Source organism: Thamnophis sirtalis, unplaced genomic scaffold (assembly GCF_051295495.1).
Source record: "Thamnophis sirtalis isolate CommonGarterSnake01/CBP01778 unplaced genomic scaffold, rThaSir2_p1.2 scaffold_2, whole genome shotgun sequence".
In the NCBI taxonomy this organism is placed as follows: domain Eukaryota; kingdom Metazoa; phylum Chordata; class Lepidosauria; order Squamata; family Natricidae; genus Thamnophis; species Thamnophis sirtalis.
This window is the reverse complement of record NW_028261382.1, coordinates 71407865-71426171: the sequence shown is the minus strand read 5'-3', so window position 1 is coordinate 71426171 and position 18307 is coordinate 71407865. Positions and strand designations below refer to the sequence as shown.

The 18307-nt window shown below is 44.8% G+C and overlaps 2 protein-coding genes across 3 annotated transcripts in view; one reads left to right on the top strand and one right to left on the bottom strand.

The window, feature by feature from the left end:
* Positions 1-317: 317 nt before the first annotated feature.
* PCNA (proliferating cell nuclear antigen) lies at positions 318-7690 on the bottom strand. Its single transcript, XM_087706058.1, has 6 exons — positions 7380-7690; positions 5519-5616; positions 2810-2877; positions 1185-1379; positions 969-1092; positions 318-847 (listed from the first exon to the last, which is right to left on the bottom strand). Exons 1-6 carry the CDS (start codon positions 7598-7600, stop codon positions 768-770), a joined length of 786 nt encoding a protein of 261 aa, XP_087562184.1. The 5' UTR covers positions 7601-7690; the 3' UTR covers positions 318-767.
* Positions 7691-10357: 2667 nt separating this feature from the next.
* The window catches only part of CDS2 (CDP-diacylglycerol synthase 2), a 39304-nt gene continuing 31354 nt past the window's right edge, over positions 10358-18307 (top strand). The window contains exons 1-2 of one of the 2 annotated variants that reach the window (XM_087706057.1): positions 10372-10500; positions 11378-11464. Coding sequence is in view for 1 of the 2 variants with exons in the window: in XM_087706056.1 (XP_087562182.1) it covers positions 10438-10500 (63 nt within the window). In the remaining variant the exon portion in view is untranslated. Of the gene's footprint in view, positions 10501-11377; positions 11465-18307 lie in introns of both variants that reach the window. The other variant, XM_087706056.1, reaches the window with a different exon arrangement.

The window sequence follows — 18307 nt, the reverse complement described above, 5'->3', positions numbered from 1 at the left end:
AAGTGTCAGAATCCTGTTCACTTTTAATAACTTTTTAAAAATTTGGCTAGAAATACTCAACTTCTTGACAGCAGTTGGAATGCATCTAATAAATCCTTGGCCATCTTGACTAATGCTTCTTCAAAACCTGCAGTCTTAAGGTTTTATATTCTGAAACTTGGTAATTTTATTAAACATTCAGGCAAAAATTAATCTTAAGCAATCACCTAGAATTGAAATACGGCAGGCAAGGAAAACCTATCCGCAGGAGAAATGAACAAGGCAAGTAGGATCCAAGAGATTGGGCGGTTATGATAAACTGTCACGAGACAAAAGAAAAAAATGAAATATTCTTTATTGAAAAGTATTCGTTTTCGAAGTTTTCCATTTCCAGGTAAGCCATAAGAACATTTTTCCCCTTCCAAACATTTCTTTTTGCAGTCCTTGTTTCAACTAATAGGGTGAAAAATACTGCAAAATTCCGATTCTCATGCAGAGTCGTTATGGATAAATGGCATCTAAAGGGTCCCAAGGCTCCTCACACACAGAAGTTATTCGTTTTTAAATACCACAATCACTTTCATACGAAAAGGATTAAAAGCTGAACAATAAAACAAAAAGCTTCTACAACTATTTTAGGTACTCGCATAATAAAAAGGAGAAGTATTTACATGGAAATATCTACAATAGGATCTAAGTGCATCTGGCGCACAAAGACTGAGCAACTGAAAGGAACACTGGGGGGCTACCAGCCTCACAAAATCAAATTCCCCACCTCCCTTAATTTCCTACGATTCTTCTTGGTCTTCAATCTTTGGGGCCAAATAATATTTCAAATGTCCCATATCTGCTATCTTGTATTCCACAACTGCAGGAGACAAAAAGAGAGCCAAGGAAAACAGTTAATGGCCAGCCTGAAGCCTTCAATCAAATCAATGAAAATTGCCTTTGGCATCATTTTTCAGCGAGACCCGCAATATTCCACTCACCTAAGGGAACATCCGCAGACATACTGAGTATAACTGTGGGAGACAAAGGTGTAGCTTTGGTGAAGAAATTCAAATATCTCAAAGCAAAAGTCAGCTGGACAGCTTCATTCATTTCTATTGATACCTGCAAAAAATGAATGACGATTAAAGAACCAAGAGGAGAGAGAGAGCGCAATGATAACAAAGAGAGTTTAAGCTTCCTCGGGGCCTACTTACAGCTTCCTCCTCTTTATCAACGACACTGGTTTGCGACAGTTTGACGTTTCCACTCCCAAGTTCTCCTGTGGCGGAAAATTTGACACCATCTTTTGTGCAGCAGATTACAACGGCGTCTCCGATGTGACTGAGGTCGCGGCAGATACGGGCAAATTCAGCCGAAGGCATTTTCACCACGCAGCTGTATTCTTGTTCCTGAAAGATTGTATAAGCTTTAGGAATTGTAGGACTCGTTTAGGCTAAAGTCAACACCTGGATTGTGCTCCATTTCTCCTGGGACAGATACTAGTAGGGCCAGTGAAACAGATGCAAATCAAATGAACATTTTTTTAAAAAATTAACAAGAGAAGCAAATATTTATTTTTCCAACAGTTTTAACAGGTAGTCCCTGGTTGGTGACCACCTTTTGCAATTTTCTGCTAAAGCAAAGACATTGGGCAAGCCAGATTTCACTTGTTAGCAACACCACTCTTACTAACAGTTGAGGACTATATGTATTTTACCGTTGCATATTCTAATGGCTTTAAGCACAGGATTAAAAAATGTTAATTTTATGAGTTAAGTTTTAATCACACTCCTGCTTCCAAACTATAATACAAATCTGCAACACAAAACTTAACATTTGTTTTTAATCTCCTCCGCATTAAGAGTAGATGCCTGTATCAAACTGCCTGTATAGGCAGTTCCTACTTAACCGTAACCTGTTCAAGTATCCATATGAATTCCTGAGGCACTCTACATATGTCTTAAGTTATGGCCATGGCAGGAAGTCCAGTCACATACTGTATTTTTTGGAGTATAAGACACACCTTTTTCCCTTAAAAAAGAGGGTGAAAATCTGGGTCCGTCTTATACACTGAATACAGCATTTTTGGCCTCCCGAAACCCTGCCCTCTTTGCAAAAATGGCAGTGCATAGCTTTTAGGAGGCTTCCAGAGAGCTGTTTTTTTGCTCAACCCCCCCCCCCCACACACACACACTACAGGGGCACTCTACAAGCCTCCTACAGGCTATGCATGCCCCTTTGACAAAAATGGGTCGTTTTTGGGAGGTCTGCAGAATGCAATCTTTTTTTAAATTTGCCCCTTCAAAATCTTGGTGTGTCTTATACTCTGAAAAATACAGTAATCAAAATGTGGCTGCTTAGCTGCCTGCTCATGTTTAGGACCACAGGATAGATTTCAACTTCTCCCTATCTGCCCTTTTGGCCACTCTGCCACCTTCCAAAGGGTTAAAGTTGGGCACGCCTCATCAACAGTGGGGAGAAGACAGGAGGTCACCTGGGAGGCTGCAGGGAGGCGGAGTTGAAGAGAAGGCAACAAGGTAGGAGAAGCATGAGATCCTAGCTTGACTTTACTCAGGACTACAGAAACTGCTGTTGCCAAGTGATGCATCTATTTCACCTAGTGACTAAAATTCTGGTCTTAATTAGGATCACTAAAGCAAGGACTACCTGTATCAAAATGGCAAAATAGAATATTAGCAAGCACAGTAATGCTTTTGATTGTTGCAGCTGCTGTAGATTCAGTCAAAAGAGAACAAGCCAGCCAGTCTTTAACCATCCAGGATAGCGCTTACATTTAACGAATTCAATAATGGTACTTTTGAGATAAAAACCCACTTACTGGAATTCCAAGCTGTTCTACGTCCAAATCCATTAATTTCATTTCATAGTCTGAAACCTTCTCCTGATCTGTTAAAAAAAAAACATTGCTTACCAGAACAAAATAATTTCCTGACCCAATACTGTTTACTAGCCCTAATCTGCAAAGCTATCTGAATACGTATTAAATAAAAGACAGCAACAAAACCAGTCTTTGATCGTAATCTCACTGCTTGGCAACCTGTTCGCACTTCAAACCAGTTGCCAAATTCTCTGTGCTCCTGTGGCAGTCATTGGGGAAGCTGCCAGGGGGAAGGTGCTCGTTTCTGCCTGCCAGATTGCAGAGGAAAGGGGCTGATTGCCAAGAGGAGGGGAACTCCTCCAAAAACCTGCAGAAGGGAAGGTTGAACCTTTGGGATTGAAGGTGTTTCGGCAGCTCACTGCAGAGGGAGGGGAGATCCTGCAACGACAGATCAAAGCTTTGCTTCTGCAACCTGATTGGAGTTCCTTCTGTGCAGGGAGGGAAGCTGCCTGGCCTGCTGCAGGCAGCTTTTGTGTTGCAGTCGCTTAATGACCAGAAGAACAGGGAATGTGGCTGCTGAACCAAGAAATCATGTGGGATATCATAACCACCAAAACTCCAGTCCAACTGTAGTCCTAAGTCAAGGGTTACGCATAGTAGATTGAAAATGCTGCAAACAAGTCTTCATATAATCAGCTTCTGATTGGAATTATATTTAAAAATGTTTTATATTTCAAACCATTCACATCAAACTGCACATTTAAGTCTGATTGTGCGGGTTATGTTATTTTTATATTATATAATGAATGTTCAAGTTCAGTTGGAAGCTGTCATCAGTATGACATTAAACACAGGAGTAAAAAATATATTTTGGTAAGTGTTAGCAGACTGGCAATCAATGCATCTTATGGAGCCTTAAAATTTGTTGTTTTAGAAGCTCAGCTAAAACTGCCTGCTCTGCTCCAGTTTGCACTGACTGAAGCTTCCAGATACTCTTTTAGGGCAGCCCCATGCAAAGCACAATAATCCAATTAGAGGTAATTAGGCCATGAGTAACTGAGCACACCTCCCCCCTGTTCCAATTGAGGAGTGGACACAACTGGTGAACAACTTGAAGCTGTGGCAAAGGCTCTCCTAGCCATGGCTGCCACCTGCTGGTCTAGCTCAAGTCCAGAAGAACAACCCCCCTCTCAGGTACAGGTGTAGAGAACCACCGACAGGATTATTTTGGAAAACATTCCTATATCTGACCACCATAAACAATTGATGTTCTAAAGCAGTGGTCCCCAACCTTTTTATCGCCGCGGACCAGTCAGCCTTTGATAATTTTACCGTGGCCCACTGAGCGCGCGCAGGGGTGGGGGGGCGTCTCTTCCCTGGAGCCTTTGCGCACAGCCCAGGAGCTTTTGTGCTTTTGGGATAAATTGTTAATACACTGCCTAAGTCTGTAACAAGGAAGGCACTTTCTAAGGTAGCTAGAGGAAGTCCTACCGTGTCCTGACAGGTTATTCTCAAGTCTGCATTCTCTGATATGCCCCTGTTCTCAGGGTGTTCGCCTGCTTAAATCTGTGGACAATCTACCATTATAACTTTCAGGCAGGCCTTCCATAAAAATAACATAGAGGTTAGTCTTTATTCATCTTTTTTATGTCTATTAAAACACTATCAGGATCTAAAGCAGGGGTGTCAAACTCGATATCATTGAGGACCATATCAGGATTGTGTTTGACCCTGTGGGGCTGGGTTGGGCGTGGTCAATTTGACATCACTCGTGTTGTGGCCCGAGTGCTCTGCCAGCGAAAATCGCATTCACACACACACAACCACGACTTTCATAATCCGGAGCAGCCCCATCGGCGGCTGCAGCAGCAGCAGCAGCAGCAGCCGCCGTCACCGCCACCTCCCTGGTCTCACACGTCTGCCCGGAGATCACGACATGACGCGGGGCGCTGACAGGGGAGGCCGGGTTGGTGGTGGTGGCGGTGGTTCGGGGAACAGCCTCTGCGGGAGACAAAAACGGCGGCCGCAGACGAGCGAGGGGAAAGCCCAGCGCCGGCGAGAGCTCGCGGGGAAGAGGGGGGGAAGAAACAATCACCTGGGCTTCTCACATTCCTCGCGGCGAAACCTCGCGACGGCACACGCCCACCAACCGCCTCTGAGAGAGGCTCAGTCCGGTGGCCCTGCTCCGCACACCGTCCCAGGCACGCGCCCGGCCACCCCAGCCACCAATTTGCGTGCGCTGCTCAGCAACCGAACGCCCGGCCTTAATTCATGCCCCTTTAGCTTACCTCCCCTCCCTCGCGATCATGGCCCCCGGCCGCTGCGCGGCCCGGTGCCAGGTACTCCGCGGACCGGCACCGGTCCGCGGACCGGGGGTTGGGGATCACTGTTCTAAAGGAATGTCACACACTAAGGAATATCAGAATATTGCCTTTTGTACATATGCTTTCCAAATGATTTGTTGTGCAGCAATTAGCTTTCATAGCTTGCAATGTTCTTGTCATGTCTTTTCTTTAAATTGCCACATCTAAAACAACTTTCTATTCTGGTCTGCAAAAGTAAAATCTACCTGGACATAAATTTGGATGTTCTATATTCTCCTTCAAAGGATTCCATTCTGACATCAGAATGTATCTTACCCTTTTCTAGTTTCATTATGAATACCTACTGCCAAGAAGAGACAGATTTAATAATTCAGTTAAAACTTACTTGGTGTTTCAAATACCAAAACCAGTGTGTCAGCATTGTCTTCAGCTCTCAGGGTGATGATGTCATCATTCCCAGCACACTTGAGCACTTTGGACATACTAGGAAAGAACAAAAATGTATATTTCATTTTTTTGATATACTGTATTATTTGGACAATACACAACATGAGATACATTGAACAAGTCAGTGCAAGCTGATAAGATCAGTAAGCTGTTGTCCCAAGGGAAAAGCAAAAAGAAACTGAGTCAAAATTCAATTGTAAAAGCTTCCAGAGAACAAAACATGTCAACTTCCTAACTCTGTAGATTTATTTTCACATAAACCAAGCAGAAGCCTTTCTGTACAAAGTGGGGTTAGAAAACAGGCTTCCTTGCCTGCTTGGACCCACAAGCCACACATTTCCCAGCAAGCAATTCTGTTACTTTTTGGAAACACAACCGCATTATGTGTCAGTTTGGGTGCTCTGTGTTAAGCCTTATCAGATATCCAACAATATCCTCAACGTCCTTGATCCAGAAGGTATTACTTTAAAATCAAACGCAACAGCATAGATTTACACAATTTTATTTCCTGATCCAAAAATTGGTTTTGATCCAGCCCCTTTCCTATCTATGATTAAGGGTGGTCAGAAGTTCACACAACTCAACATACTTTCTAGGGGGAAATTTAGAAAGCACCTCATTGTCATTTCTGTATTATCATTGAGAAACATTCTGGAAAATAAACCAGTTTTTCTGATGCTGGAAAAAAATATATGCCCCCCACCCCCCCTATTTTCACTGATTTTTGTCGTAGACACAGAGAGGATTAAAGTGTTGAATATGTCAACTGGGAAAGGAGGACCCTCTAGCAACCTTGAATGTGCAGGCATTGCAATAAACTTGTAACAAGTTGCCCTTTTCTGGAACACAGGGAAACCCTGAGCAAAGATTTGGAAATTCCATCTGCAACAAAGGCCAGACAAACCCTAGCAAGGGGCACCCTATGTTGTCTTGAGCTTGGGAGTCCCAAAGGACTGCTTCCATCACAGAGGAAACATGGCCGGGAAGGATGAGCCTCTTCACCAGGGGCTAAGAGGGACGCCTGCCCTGCCTTCTCCCCACCCCCTTCCTTTCCTAACCCCTTACATCCTGCACATAAATTGTTTCAACTTCTACCTTCAAAACGATACTATAGAGCACTGCAGACAAGAACGAGACACAAGGATTTTTTCCCCAATGCCATCACTCTGCTAACCAACTAATTCCCACAACAGTCAAATTACTTATTCTCTTCCTTCCTACTGCCTATCTCTTCCCACTTATGACTATAACCATGTTGCTTTTATCTTCCCAATTTATATTGTTTTTGTTTCCTAGTCTGATTTGATAGCTTATTTAGTATCCTATGATTATCACGAAGTGTTGTATCTTATGATTCTTGATGAATGCATTTTTATTCTCCTTATGTACACGGAGAGCATATGCCCCAAAGACAAATTCCTTCTGTGACCAATCACACTTGGCCAATAAAGAATTCTATTCTATTCTATTGCAAATGCAAAAGCCGCCATGCTGCCTCGCAGAGCCCCTGCAAAATCCCGCGCCAAAAAGACAAGCCACGCCCCGAAGGAGCAGGGCGACTAATCGGGCCGCAGCGCGCCGAAAGACGTAACCCAGCGCAACCAATCCCCTTCCAGGACTAGAGCGCGCGAAGCCTGTTTGACACTATGCGCTTTCCCGCCATGGCGCGCCGAGGGTTACGTCACAAGAGGCGCGACCGGCGCAGGGATGGTTCCCGCCTTTCGATGCGTATGAGGCGAATTCGCGCCTTGGTCGACGTCTCCCCACCCCCACCCCACGCGCGCTCGCTCGGCTGCTACCTGAGGAGATTGACTCCCATGGCGATGTTGCGGTCGCAGCGATAGGTGTCGAAGCCCTCGGAGCGCATGGTGAGCTGCACCAGGGAGACATGCGAGGAGTCCATGCTCTGCAGGCTGATGCCGCCCGAGCCCAGGTCCCAGCAGGCCTCCGTGATCAGGTCCTTCAGCGCCTCCAGGACCTTCTTCAGCAGCGAGCCCTGAATCAACCGCGCCTCAAACATCCTGTCAGCGAGAGCGGGAAACTTTTCGCGCGAACCGGCTTGCCCGCTCTCTTTTATAGAGCTGGGGAGACCGACGCCCCGCCCCTGGCCGGCTGACGCTTAGTGCGCCTGCGCGCCGCGACGTCACCTTTTGCTTCGGCCCCAAAGAGGCTGTCCGCAACTTAGAGCCAATCAAAATGGGAGTTCATTGCTGTCTTCGCCCCTCGCGGATCTGCTGATCAATCAGGATGCAGGAAAAGAACGTGCTTTGCTCCCAGTTTCTGGAAGGCGCTTTGCCCGGACTTGTTCGCCTGCGGAGGCCGCTTCCTTCTCCAACCGGGCGCCCTCCGGGTGTGATGAAAAAGGTCCCCATTAGCCTCCCCCAAATATGACCAGAGGCCGCGAGGAGGGAAGTGCGATCCACCGTGTCTGGGCAGGAGTGGACATTTCCCCAGAACAGATCGTTTTCATCTGCTGGATGGGCTTCGGCCCGGAATGATAGGAATTGAAATCCATCTTGGAAAAACCCTATAAATTACGGTTGGCAGAGATCTGGCGAGACTGACTGGTGGTGTTCCTTTTACTAATGATTGATATATTTTTTTAAAGACAATTTTCCCACTGGTTTTCTCCCTTCCCCATTGAGTTTTCTTCCCACGGTGTGTTGGAAGTTCAAATCCATCCCTCTCCTAGAGAAATGAAATATTTTAGGAAATATTAAAAAGGGAGAATATTTTCCCTAAAAAGAGAAATAGAAACTCAAAGGAGGCAGAAACTCAGCCGCCCCCACCTTTGTCAATGGGCCATTAAAAGGCCTGGGCCAGTCTATTCTACATAACAAAGATCCCCCTTCAGCTCCAGGGTGATGGGATTAAGGCATGATAGTATTGGCCCTTTAGCCACCTCACCACAGGGCAACTGGGAAGAAGCAATGCTCAACCAAACCTGGACTCACAGCCTACAGAGTTGCCCCTGCATGGCCCCATAGGAGTCTGACAACCAATTAGAATACAAGATCAAGATCAAAGGCCAGAGAGGGCATAAAATCAGGGTCTTTCAACATCCCTGTCTCTTCTTCACCCAACATCTGGAAGCATGTGATCCCCCTTTTCTGCTCAGGAGTTCAAGCCATGTGGTCCTGTCCACCATTAAACCATCTTTCCAAGCAGCCTCCATGGTTCCAGTGTCTTTCCACTTGGACCTGAACCCAGAAGGACATTTCTTCCAACAAAGGAAACTCAATGGGAAGCCAGCAGGAATTCAAAAGTTGCTCCCCTTCTCACTGTTTTATGCAGTCATTCTGTTTCTCTTTTCAGATAAGGAAATATCTGAAATGATAACTCAATAGGGCCCCAGATTGTCCACTTAGAAATGAGAAGCTTTATGTAACAAAGGTCTCTTCTGCATATTCTCACAAAAGTATAAAATGAATTCTAAACATCTCTCTACAAATTGCAATACAGCAGTATGTGGACAATGAGCACAGCACGTGGACAAATTGGATAAGAGGATCTGAAGTGATACACAGTATAAAGGCTCATAGTAATATAAAAATATTTAAATCTAGAGTACAGGGTTAGAGCTGGGTTCTCAGAAGTCTTCTAGTCCAACCCTGCTACTTGATCAGGAAAACACATATCATTCCAGAGAAATGGCTGTTCAGTCTTTTCTTAAAAATCTCCATTGATGGAGCACCCATAATATCTGAAGGGAAGCCACCCAACCGATTAATTGTAAGGAGAAAATAGCTCCTTCCTTCTAGGTTGTGTTTTAATTATCTACTTGCACCACCTTTACTTCTTGTAAAGAGTTGGAGAGCAGGCCAACGCCCTCTTCTCTGTGACAGCCACTAAAATACTGGAAGGCTGGTATCTTTCATGCCACCCCTAATGCTTCATTAGGCTAAATGTCATCCTTTCCTGCAACTGTTCGTTGTACGGGTTGGTGTCCATACTGCTTAGAATGCTGCCTGCTGGCTGCCTGCAATTTGGCAGTTCAAATCTCACCAGGCTTAAGGTTGACTCAGCCTTCCATGTTTCCGAGGTCGGTAAAATGAAGACCAGATTGTTGGGGGCCAGAGACTGACACTGTGAATCGCCTAGAGAGGACTATAAAGCGGTATATAAGTCTTAAGGGCTTGTGCTATTCCTGCTTCCTCCCACCCTCCCTCTCTTCTTCCTCGCATCCTTCCTTCCTCCTTCCTTCCAGCCATGGTGGCACAGTGGTTACAATGCACTACTGCAGGCTGACTCACTGACCACAGCTAGGAGTTTGATCCTCACTGGCTGAAGGTCGACCCAGCCTTCCGTCCTCAAGGTTGGTAAAATGAGGACCCAGTTTATTGCGGGCAAGATGCTGACACTCTAAACCGCCTAGAGAGGGCTGTAAACCACTGTGAAGCGGTATATAAGTCTAAGGACTATTGCTATTGTTGCTCTTTTCTGCACTCAATGTAGAGTCTCAGAATCTATTTGTATTGTAGTGACCAGAAATGGACACAGTAGTACAAATGTGGTCTCCCCAATACAGTGTAAATCAGAATTCACTTCACGTCATTGTGTTCCCAAAAGAACTATTCTATTCTATTCTCCATTCCTATTTTATTCTCCATTTCTATTCTATTCTATTTTCCTATTCTATTCATTCCAATGTTCTATTCCATTCTGCAAAAGCCTGGCAGTTGCAGGCCCCGCCCCTCGCTCGATCCGCGCCGGGATTGGCTGCTTTCCCCTAAGCCCCGCCCCGATTCCCGGGCTCAGCTAGCCGTCTAGGCGGGGCTTCTGCCGCCGCCGCCGCTGCTGCTGCGTCGCGCGGAGGAGCCGGAGCGGATCGCAGCGCGGGTGGAGCGGTGGCCCAGGATGAGCGAGCTCAGGCAGCGGCTTGCCCGGGAGCCCGAGGGGCAGCACGACGCCGAGGGGAAGGTAGGCGAGCCAGCCACGCAAGCGAGCGGGCACGGGAGGAAAAGCGGCCGGAAAGCCAGCGGCGTCTGAATGCAGCGACGCGTGTTTGGGAAACGGGGAAGGGGGGTTCCCGGGGCGGTGGAGGGGAGCGGGGCCCCCGCCCTTTCTGGGATTGCAAGGATAGGAGCTTGCACGCCCCACCCCACCCACCCCCGAGCTCGGGCAAGGCGGCTTGCAGCGTCCCTGAGCCTTGCGCAGCCCCGGCCGGGCCGGAAGAGCGGCGGTGGCGGAGAGAAGTGCTCGGCTCCGGCTCTTAAAGCCGCAGCGCTATCGGGTCTCTCTGCCTTTGCGATCGTTGCAAAAGGGCCGGGGGCGCGGCGGGGAGGTGCGCCGAGCTGGGCTTGGGGAAGGCGGTCCGCGGGGCTTGCACAGCGCAGCGGCGGGGAAGCGAAGCTACTGGACGGGAGAGGCCAGCCCGCTGCTAAGGTTCCTGCCCTTCAATCAATCAATAGAATAGAATAGAATAGAATAGCAGAGTTGGAAGGGACCTTGGAGGTCTAATAGTCCAACCCCCTGCCTAAGCAGGAAACCCTACACCACTTTAGACAAATGGTTAGCCAACATCTCCTTAAAAACGTCCAATATTGGAGCATTCACAACTTCAATCAATCAATCAATCCACCAGTGAGTTAGTCAATTGGAATAGAGATGGAACTTGAAGGTACCTTGGGGGTCTTCTAGTCCAACCCCTGCTCAAGCAGGAGACCCTTATACCAAGGGTCCTCAAACTTGGTGACTTTAAGATTTTAAAGCTCTACTGGCTGGAGAATTCTGGGGGTTGAAGTCCACAAGTCTTAAAGATGCCAAGTTTGGGGACTCCTTTCCTATACCATTTCAGACAAAGACCCTGTGCCGTTTGCAACAACTTACTTGAGGGGCTGCAACAAAGAGGAGGGGGTCAAATTATTCTCCAAAGCACCAGAAGGTAAGGTAAGAAAGAAGGGACGGAAACTAATCAAAGAGAGAAACAACCTGGAATTAAGGAGCACAGTTAACCAGTGGAACAGCTTGCCATCAGAAATTGTGAACGCCCCATCATCACTGGAGGTTTTTAAGAAGGAACTGAAGAGCCACTTATCTGACACGGTATAAGATCTCCTGCTTTAGCAAAGGGCTGGACTGGAGGACCTCCAAGGTCCCTTCCAGCTCTATTCTATTGTAACTGCACCCAGCGGTTCCGCAAAGCCCAAGAGTGCAGGGCTGGGCTCCGTTCCTTTCCATGGCTATATTTGTGCCACCCATTTTAAAGATGCTCCACTTGAAAGCTTGCTTGAGGTGCCATCAGAGGTCAGGTTGCCCAGCCTTTGCAGCCTCTGCTTCCAATCGGGCCTGGTTTTAGTGCGAGCAAGATGATCATCAGAACTCTCACCCAATTCTTAACAATAATTGTGTACAGTATTTCTCCATCTGACTGGCTTTAAACTCTGTGCATAGCAGCTCCCAATCTACTACTTGGTATCTGCAAAGATTCTCCGTCATCCAGGTCCTGGTTGTCCCAAAGGTGCTTTTTTCAAGAGGACTGTCTGGTTTTTCTTTCAAGATGTTTCGCTTCTCATCCAGTCAGAGCTGAAGAAGCTTCTTGGATTAATAGGATAGGATAGGATAAATATTGGAATGAAGAGTAGAGTAGAGTAGAATATAGAATAAAATAACAGAGTTGGAAGGGACCTTGGAGGTCTTCTAGTCCAACCCCTACTTAGGCAGGAAATCTAACACCATTTCAGACAAATGGTTGTCCAATCTCTTCTTAAAAAACAAAGCGAAAAGTCTTTAAAGAAAAACCAGAAAGTCCAGTTTCCCCTTGAAAAAAGCATCTTTGGGACAACCATGAACCTGGATGATGGAGAATCTCCATAGACGTTTAGCTCTGCGCAGAGCTGAAGAAGCTTTTTGGGTGAGAAGCGAAACATCTTCAAAGAGGAAGTCCAGTGGCCTCTTGAAAAGGCAGCTTTTAGGTCAACTACTTGATGCTAAGGCCTCCCCAACACGTACGCCCTCCGGCCAAACTTCTCCACCCACCCCAGCTGTTAATGAGAATTCTGAGTATTGATGTCCACCCAACTGGAAAATGGATTGAGAAAGGTTGGACGAAGCTGTTCTCTTGTGGTGCAAGAGAACAGTGGTACAGTACTTAATCCTCTGTCACTGCTGATGGAAGCTTTGATGCCAGGGGTGACATGATAACAGTGTTCCAGTATCTGAGGGGCTGCCACAAACAAGAGGTGGTCAACCCATTCTCCAAAGCACCCAAAGGCAGGACAAGGAGCAACGGATGGGAACTAATCAAGGAGAGAAGCAACCTGGAATTAAGGAGAAATTTCCTGACAGGACAATTAACCAAGGGGAAATTGCCTCCAGAAGTCATGGGTGCTTTTAAAGAAGTGATTACACAGCCATTTGTCTGAAATGGTACAGGGTTTCCTGTCTGAACAGGGGTTGGACTAGAAGACCTCCGAGGTCCCTTCCAACTCTGTTATTCTGTTACAGGGTAGATAGTTTCTAACATTTGTTTCGCAGAAGCATTAAATGTAATGGTTTCCCCTTTTTAGTGGTTCAAGGTTGACTCAGCTGTCCATCCTTCCGAAGTGGGTCAAATGAGGACCCGGATCGTTGGGGGCAAGAGGCTGACTCTGTAAACCATTTAGAGAGGGTTGGAAAGCACTGTGAAGCGGTATATAAGTCTAAGGCCTATTGCTATTTTCTTTCCTGTTAGAATACAGCCTTGAAGGCTGACTCTGCCCATTCCCAGGAGTTCAATCCTGAGCAGCTTAAGGTTGACTCAGCCTTCCATCCTTCCAAGGTCGATAAAACAAGGAGCCAGATTGTTGGGGGCCAGAGGCTGACTCTGTAAAGTGCTTAGAGAGGGTTGTAAAAGCACTATGAAGCGGTATGTAAGTCTAAGGGCTATTGCTGTTAGTGGTATCCAAACTCAGGGGACGATGCTTATCTCCGTTTCCTAGCCAAAAGAGCTAGTGTTGTCTGACAACATTTTCGTGATCATGTACGCCCTGAGGCACCTGGATCAGTTTACCTTCCCAACAAAGTGGTACCTATTTATCTACTCGCATGGGCATGCTTTGGAATTGCTAGGTGGGAAGGCGTTGGGGCTAGAAACGGGAGCTCACCCAGTCAGTGTCTCTAACCACTGAGCCACCACAACCCCTCCCCCCACCCCATTCTGAGAAGCATCAGAAAATGCATAAATTGCTCACTGGGGTGCATGGCATTGGAAGCGAGTCATGCTGGGTTCAGCAGGGAGTGCAACATGACATTGTGGCCATTAATAGCAACTTTTTTAGAGAGGAATGATCACAAACCGGTTTGGTCTTGTGGCAGCTCATTGAAACAATGATTCAATGGTACAATTATTCCAGCATTTCTGTTCTGCCATTTGGCACCCTCCAAGTCCCCTAAGCTGGCTGGAGACGATGGGAATTGAAGTCCAGGGCATTCAGAGGCCTTAAATAAGAACAACAGTTAAAAAAAACAACTTTTTTTCAACGGTAGAAATGATTATAGGAGTAGAAATATTTTTCATGGTAGAAATTGGGAAAGCTGTTGGAGAAGCATTAATCTGTGCAGAATGCTTTGTGAAGTTGGCACGGAGTGAATATTTATTGAAAGAAGCAAAATGGCTGTACACAGGTAGTCCTTAACGACCACAATTCAACCCAAAATTTCTGTGTTGCTAAGTGAGACATTTGTTATGTGCGTTTGCTCCATTTTTGGACCTTTTGTTGTTAAGTGAATCACCGCAGTTGGTAAGTTATTAACCAGGTTGTTAAGTGAATTGATTCCCCATTGATTTCGCTCATCAGAAGGTCCCCAAAAGTGATATCATGACCTTGGCACACAGCAACAGTCATAAATATGAAGTATACGAATTTCGATCCCATGACCCAAATCACCTGCCCCTCTTCCTCCCAAACAGTTCAGAATAGAAGATGATCAGCTGCCGAACAAAACTTTGGTTTTACTAAAATACTGTAAATTAATTATTTGAATTCAATAGTGCTAGGTGTGTGTAGATCTGCTGTTCCTGGTTGTTTATGTGTGGTCTGCTTCTGGCACCCTCTTCCAGAGGGGATCAGAGAGAAAGCAACAGGTACACGTTGTGGCAATTCTCCCAAAATCCCTCCCAGGAAGGGCATCTAGGACTGGCTTAGATCATTTCCAAGCTCGGGGTTTAAAAGGCTCCGTTTGCAGAAGATAGTCCCGGGGTTTAATTCCAATAATGCTTGGGGTGACGATGAAGCGCCCTGGGAGGGTTCAGAAGAGAAAAGTGCTTAAGTAGGCATCTGTTCGCCGCCTCCTGGGCTTTTGCTGAGGGTTATTACTGGGATGAAGGTTTGAATGTTTGCAGCTCAGAGCTGACAGGAGGTGTTCCCTGAGTTGGTTGTTTCCTTCAAGACATTTCATGGCCTAGCAAGGTTTCATCCTCAGTGCTGCTAGGGGGTGGGGTTTGCTCTCAGCTGATATTCCAGCGGCTGGCTTGCCTCTTCCGTGGTGGCTGGGGTGGTCTTGCTGGCTTTGTTGTTGCTCCATTTTGCTCCCCTGCTTCAAACGGGGGCCCAAGCAGGGACGGTGGATAATCTTTCTGTTATTTGTATTGTGTTATTTATTGATTTAATAAATCATTCAGGGCATCTGTCTATCTATATATCTATCTATATCTTTTATCTATTTATCGATCTATCTATCTCTGTCTTGTCTATCTATCTCTGTCTTATCTATCTTCTCTCTCTCATCTATCTTCTATTTATCTTCTCTCTCTCATCTATCTTCTATCTTCTCTCTCTCTCTCATCTATTTATCTTCTATCATATATATATATATATATAGATAGATAGATAGATAGATAGATAGATAGATAGATAGATAGATAGATGATAGATAGATAGTGTCACAACCCCTGGTAAGCCCCAATTATGGGAGGAAGCTAACTGCTTCCATTATCTGTCAATCGGCTCATCACAAGAGTCCATCACGACAGAAACCCAATATTTTTACTGTTGCCTTTGTTATATTTTGTGTTTTTTTTAAATTTTATTTGTGCTGATAAATAAATAAAGGGAGACTAGTATAGATCTATTTCAAGCTATTTAGCTCTCATTAGCTAACCATACCCTTACTGGGATTTTAAATCCCAATACAGCACAGGTTCGAATCCCAGTAAGGGTATTATATTTATTTATCAGCACAAATACAACACAAAATGTAACAAAGGCAACAGTAAAATATTGGGCTTTCTGTCTGGATGGTCTCTTGTGACGAGCCGATGGACAGAGAATGGAAGCAGTTAGCTTCCTCCCATAATTGGGGCATACCAGGGGTTGTGACACTAAATATATATATATGTCTGTCTGTCTGTCTGTCTGTCTATCTATCTATCTATCTCTGTCTTATCTATCTTCTCTCTCTCTTATCTATCTTCTATATATCTATCTATATCTTTATCTATTTATCAATCTATCTGTCTTATTTATCTATATATCTATATATATATATCTGTCTTATCTATTTTTTCTCTCTCATCTATCTTCTATCTTCTATCTCTCTCATCTATTTATCTTCTATCTATCATATATATATATGTATGTATGTATGTATGTATGTATGTATGTATCTATCTATCTATCTATCTATCTATTTATCTGTATATCTGTCTGTCTGTCTCTTATCTATCTTCTCTCTCTTATCTATCTATCTATCTATCTATCTATCTATCTATCTATCTATCTATCTATCTATCTATCTCTGTCTTATCTATCTTCTCTCTCTCTCATCTATCTTCTATTTTCTCTCTCTCTCTCATCTATTTATCTTCTATTTATCTTCTATCTATCTATCTATCTATCTATCTATCGCTGTATCTCTTTATCTATCTGTCTATCTGTCTGTCTGTCGTCTGTCTATCTATCTCTGTCTTATCTCTCTCTCATCTATCTTATATCTATCTTTATTCTCTCTCCATCTCTCTCTCTTATCTATCTATCATCTATCTTTCTATCTATCTATCTATCTATCTATCTATCTATCTATCTATCCATCCATCCATCCATCCATCCATCCATCCATCCATCCATCCATCCATCCATCCATCCATCCATCCATCCATCCATCTATCTATCTATCTATCTATCTATCTATCTATCTATCTATCTATCTCTATGTCATCTATCTCGTATCTCCCCCTCCCTCTCTGTATCTGCCTTTCCTATCTATCTACCTATCTACCTACCTACCTACCTATCCTATGTCTGCCTGCTTGCCTATCTCTTACCTACTTATCTAGTACATTCTATGCAACATGGATTATATGCAATATTAGATTCCAGCCTCATTCCTGCTTTCTGTGCTTTGCTCATGGGGACCTTCTGTTCACCATGTGGGATCTACAGTGTCCCACAAGGAACCGGTTTCTTTGGATTCTGCTTCCTGTAAGTGCCAGAAAGGGCAGTCTATTGTTGATTGGTTTTTTAAAAAAAAATTCAAGGTGGAAAATGCTTGTCTTAGAAACAAGGCAGCCAAGAAGAGGAAATATGAGCAATTCAGAAAGAAAGGTGAGGATGGGATAAAGCTGAGTGGTTACAGGTTGGACACTAAGTGTTAGGTTGGAATAGCTGAAAAGGAAGAATTGGATTTCAGGGCAGGAAAGAGCTCAACTGGGTGCCCCAAAAGGTATCATTTCTCCCCCCCCCCCTCCCCAAATTTTTTTGGATTATTTTCCTTGAAATAATATTGTCCATCAACATGACGGACTGCATCTCTTAAGAGTCCTGGAACCAAGATATCCTTGCCTATTATTCCACTCTGGGAAATCCTGTGACGGCAAGACGTGCGTGTCTTGGAAACCATAGTGTAAACATTTCAATTAAGATCAGCCAAGTTCCAACATTTGGAAACGGGCCAGAATTCAGTGGAGCAAAATCCGCCGCCGCCGCCACCCCGCCCCAACTACCCAAATTTAATGCTAAAAGAAAACAGTGGTAGGAAATGCTTTATTCCAATATTTTTATTTTTGGGGGAGTCCTGCAAACATCTTACTAATCTCAAGGCACTGTTGTTGTACATTACTGTAAGCCAGGGCGTGTCCAAATTTGGCAACTTTAAGCCTGGCAGATTTCAACTCCCAGAATCCCCCAGGCAGCAAAGCTTAAAGTTGCCCATGTTGGAGACCCCTACTGTAAACCACGATGGTGCCTGAAAGAGAAATCCCAGCCTCAAGAGGTTCGCCATCCTGAAATAGACCAAGAAGAGAAAGTCACCTTTAGCAAGGAAATAAAAAATGAGCAACAGTCGCCTGAGGCTTCATTCCGGTCCGATTGTATAACAGGATTTATTTTATTTTATTTGCAGGACTGTTAAAAGAATGTTTTTTTTAAATTTTCCTCATTAAAAATAGAGATCACCATGTTTTTCCTTTGATTTTTTCTGCCTCGTTTTACCATGCAAGATATAAACCCCGTTGACTTCTGCTGTTAGCATCCTGTCTACGGAGTACATTTTAAGGAATGCTTTTCCTTTTATGGAATTCTGCTTCCACTACTTGCCCTTTGTGTGTGTGTGTATGTGCGTGTGTGTGTGTGTATGTGCATTCATGTGCATGTCCATGCATTTCTGTGTGTGTGGTTAAAATAAACTCACAGGAACTTAAGCCATTTCCTTTCTATGAGCCGTGAACATTTGAGTTTTTACACTCGGCCAATGCCTGCGAGTCAGAGAGGATCCATCAAGAAATGGAAGATGTACCGAAATACCCTTTTCC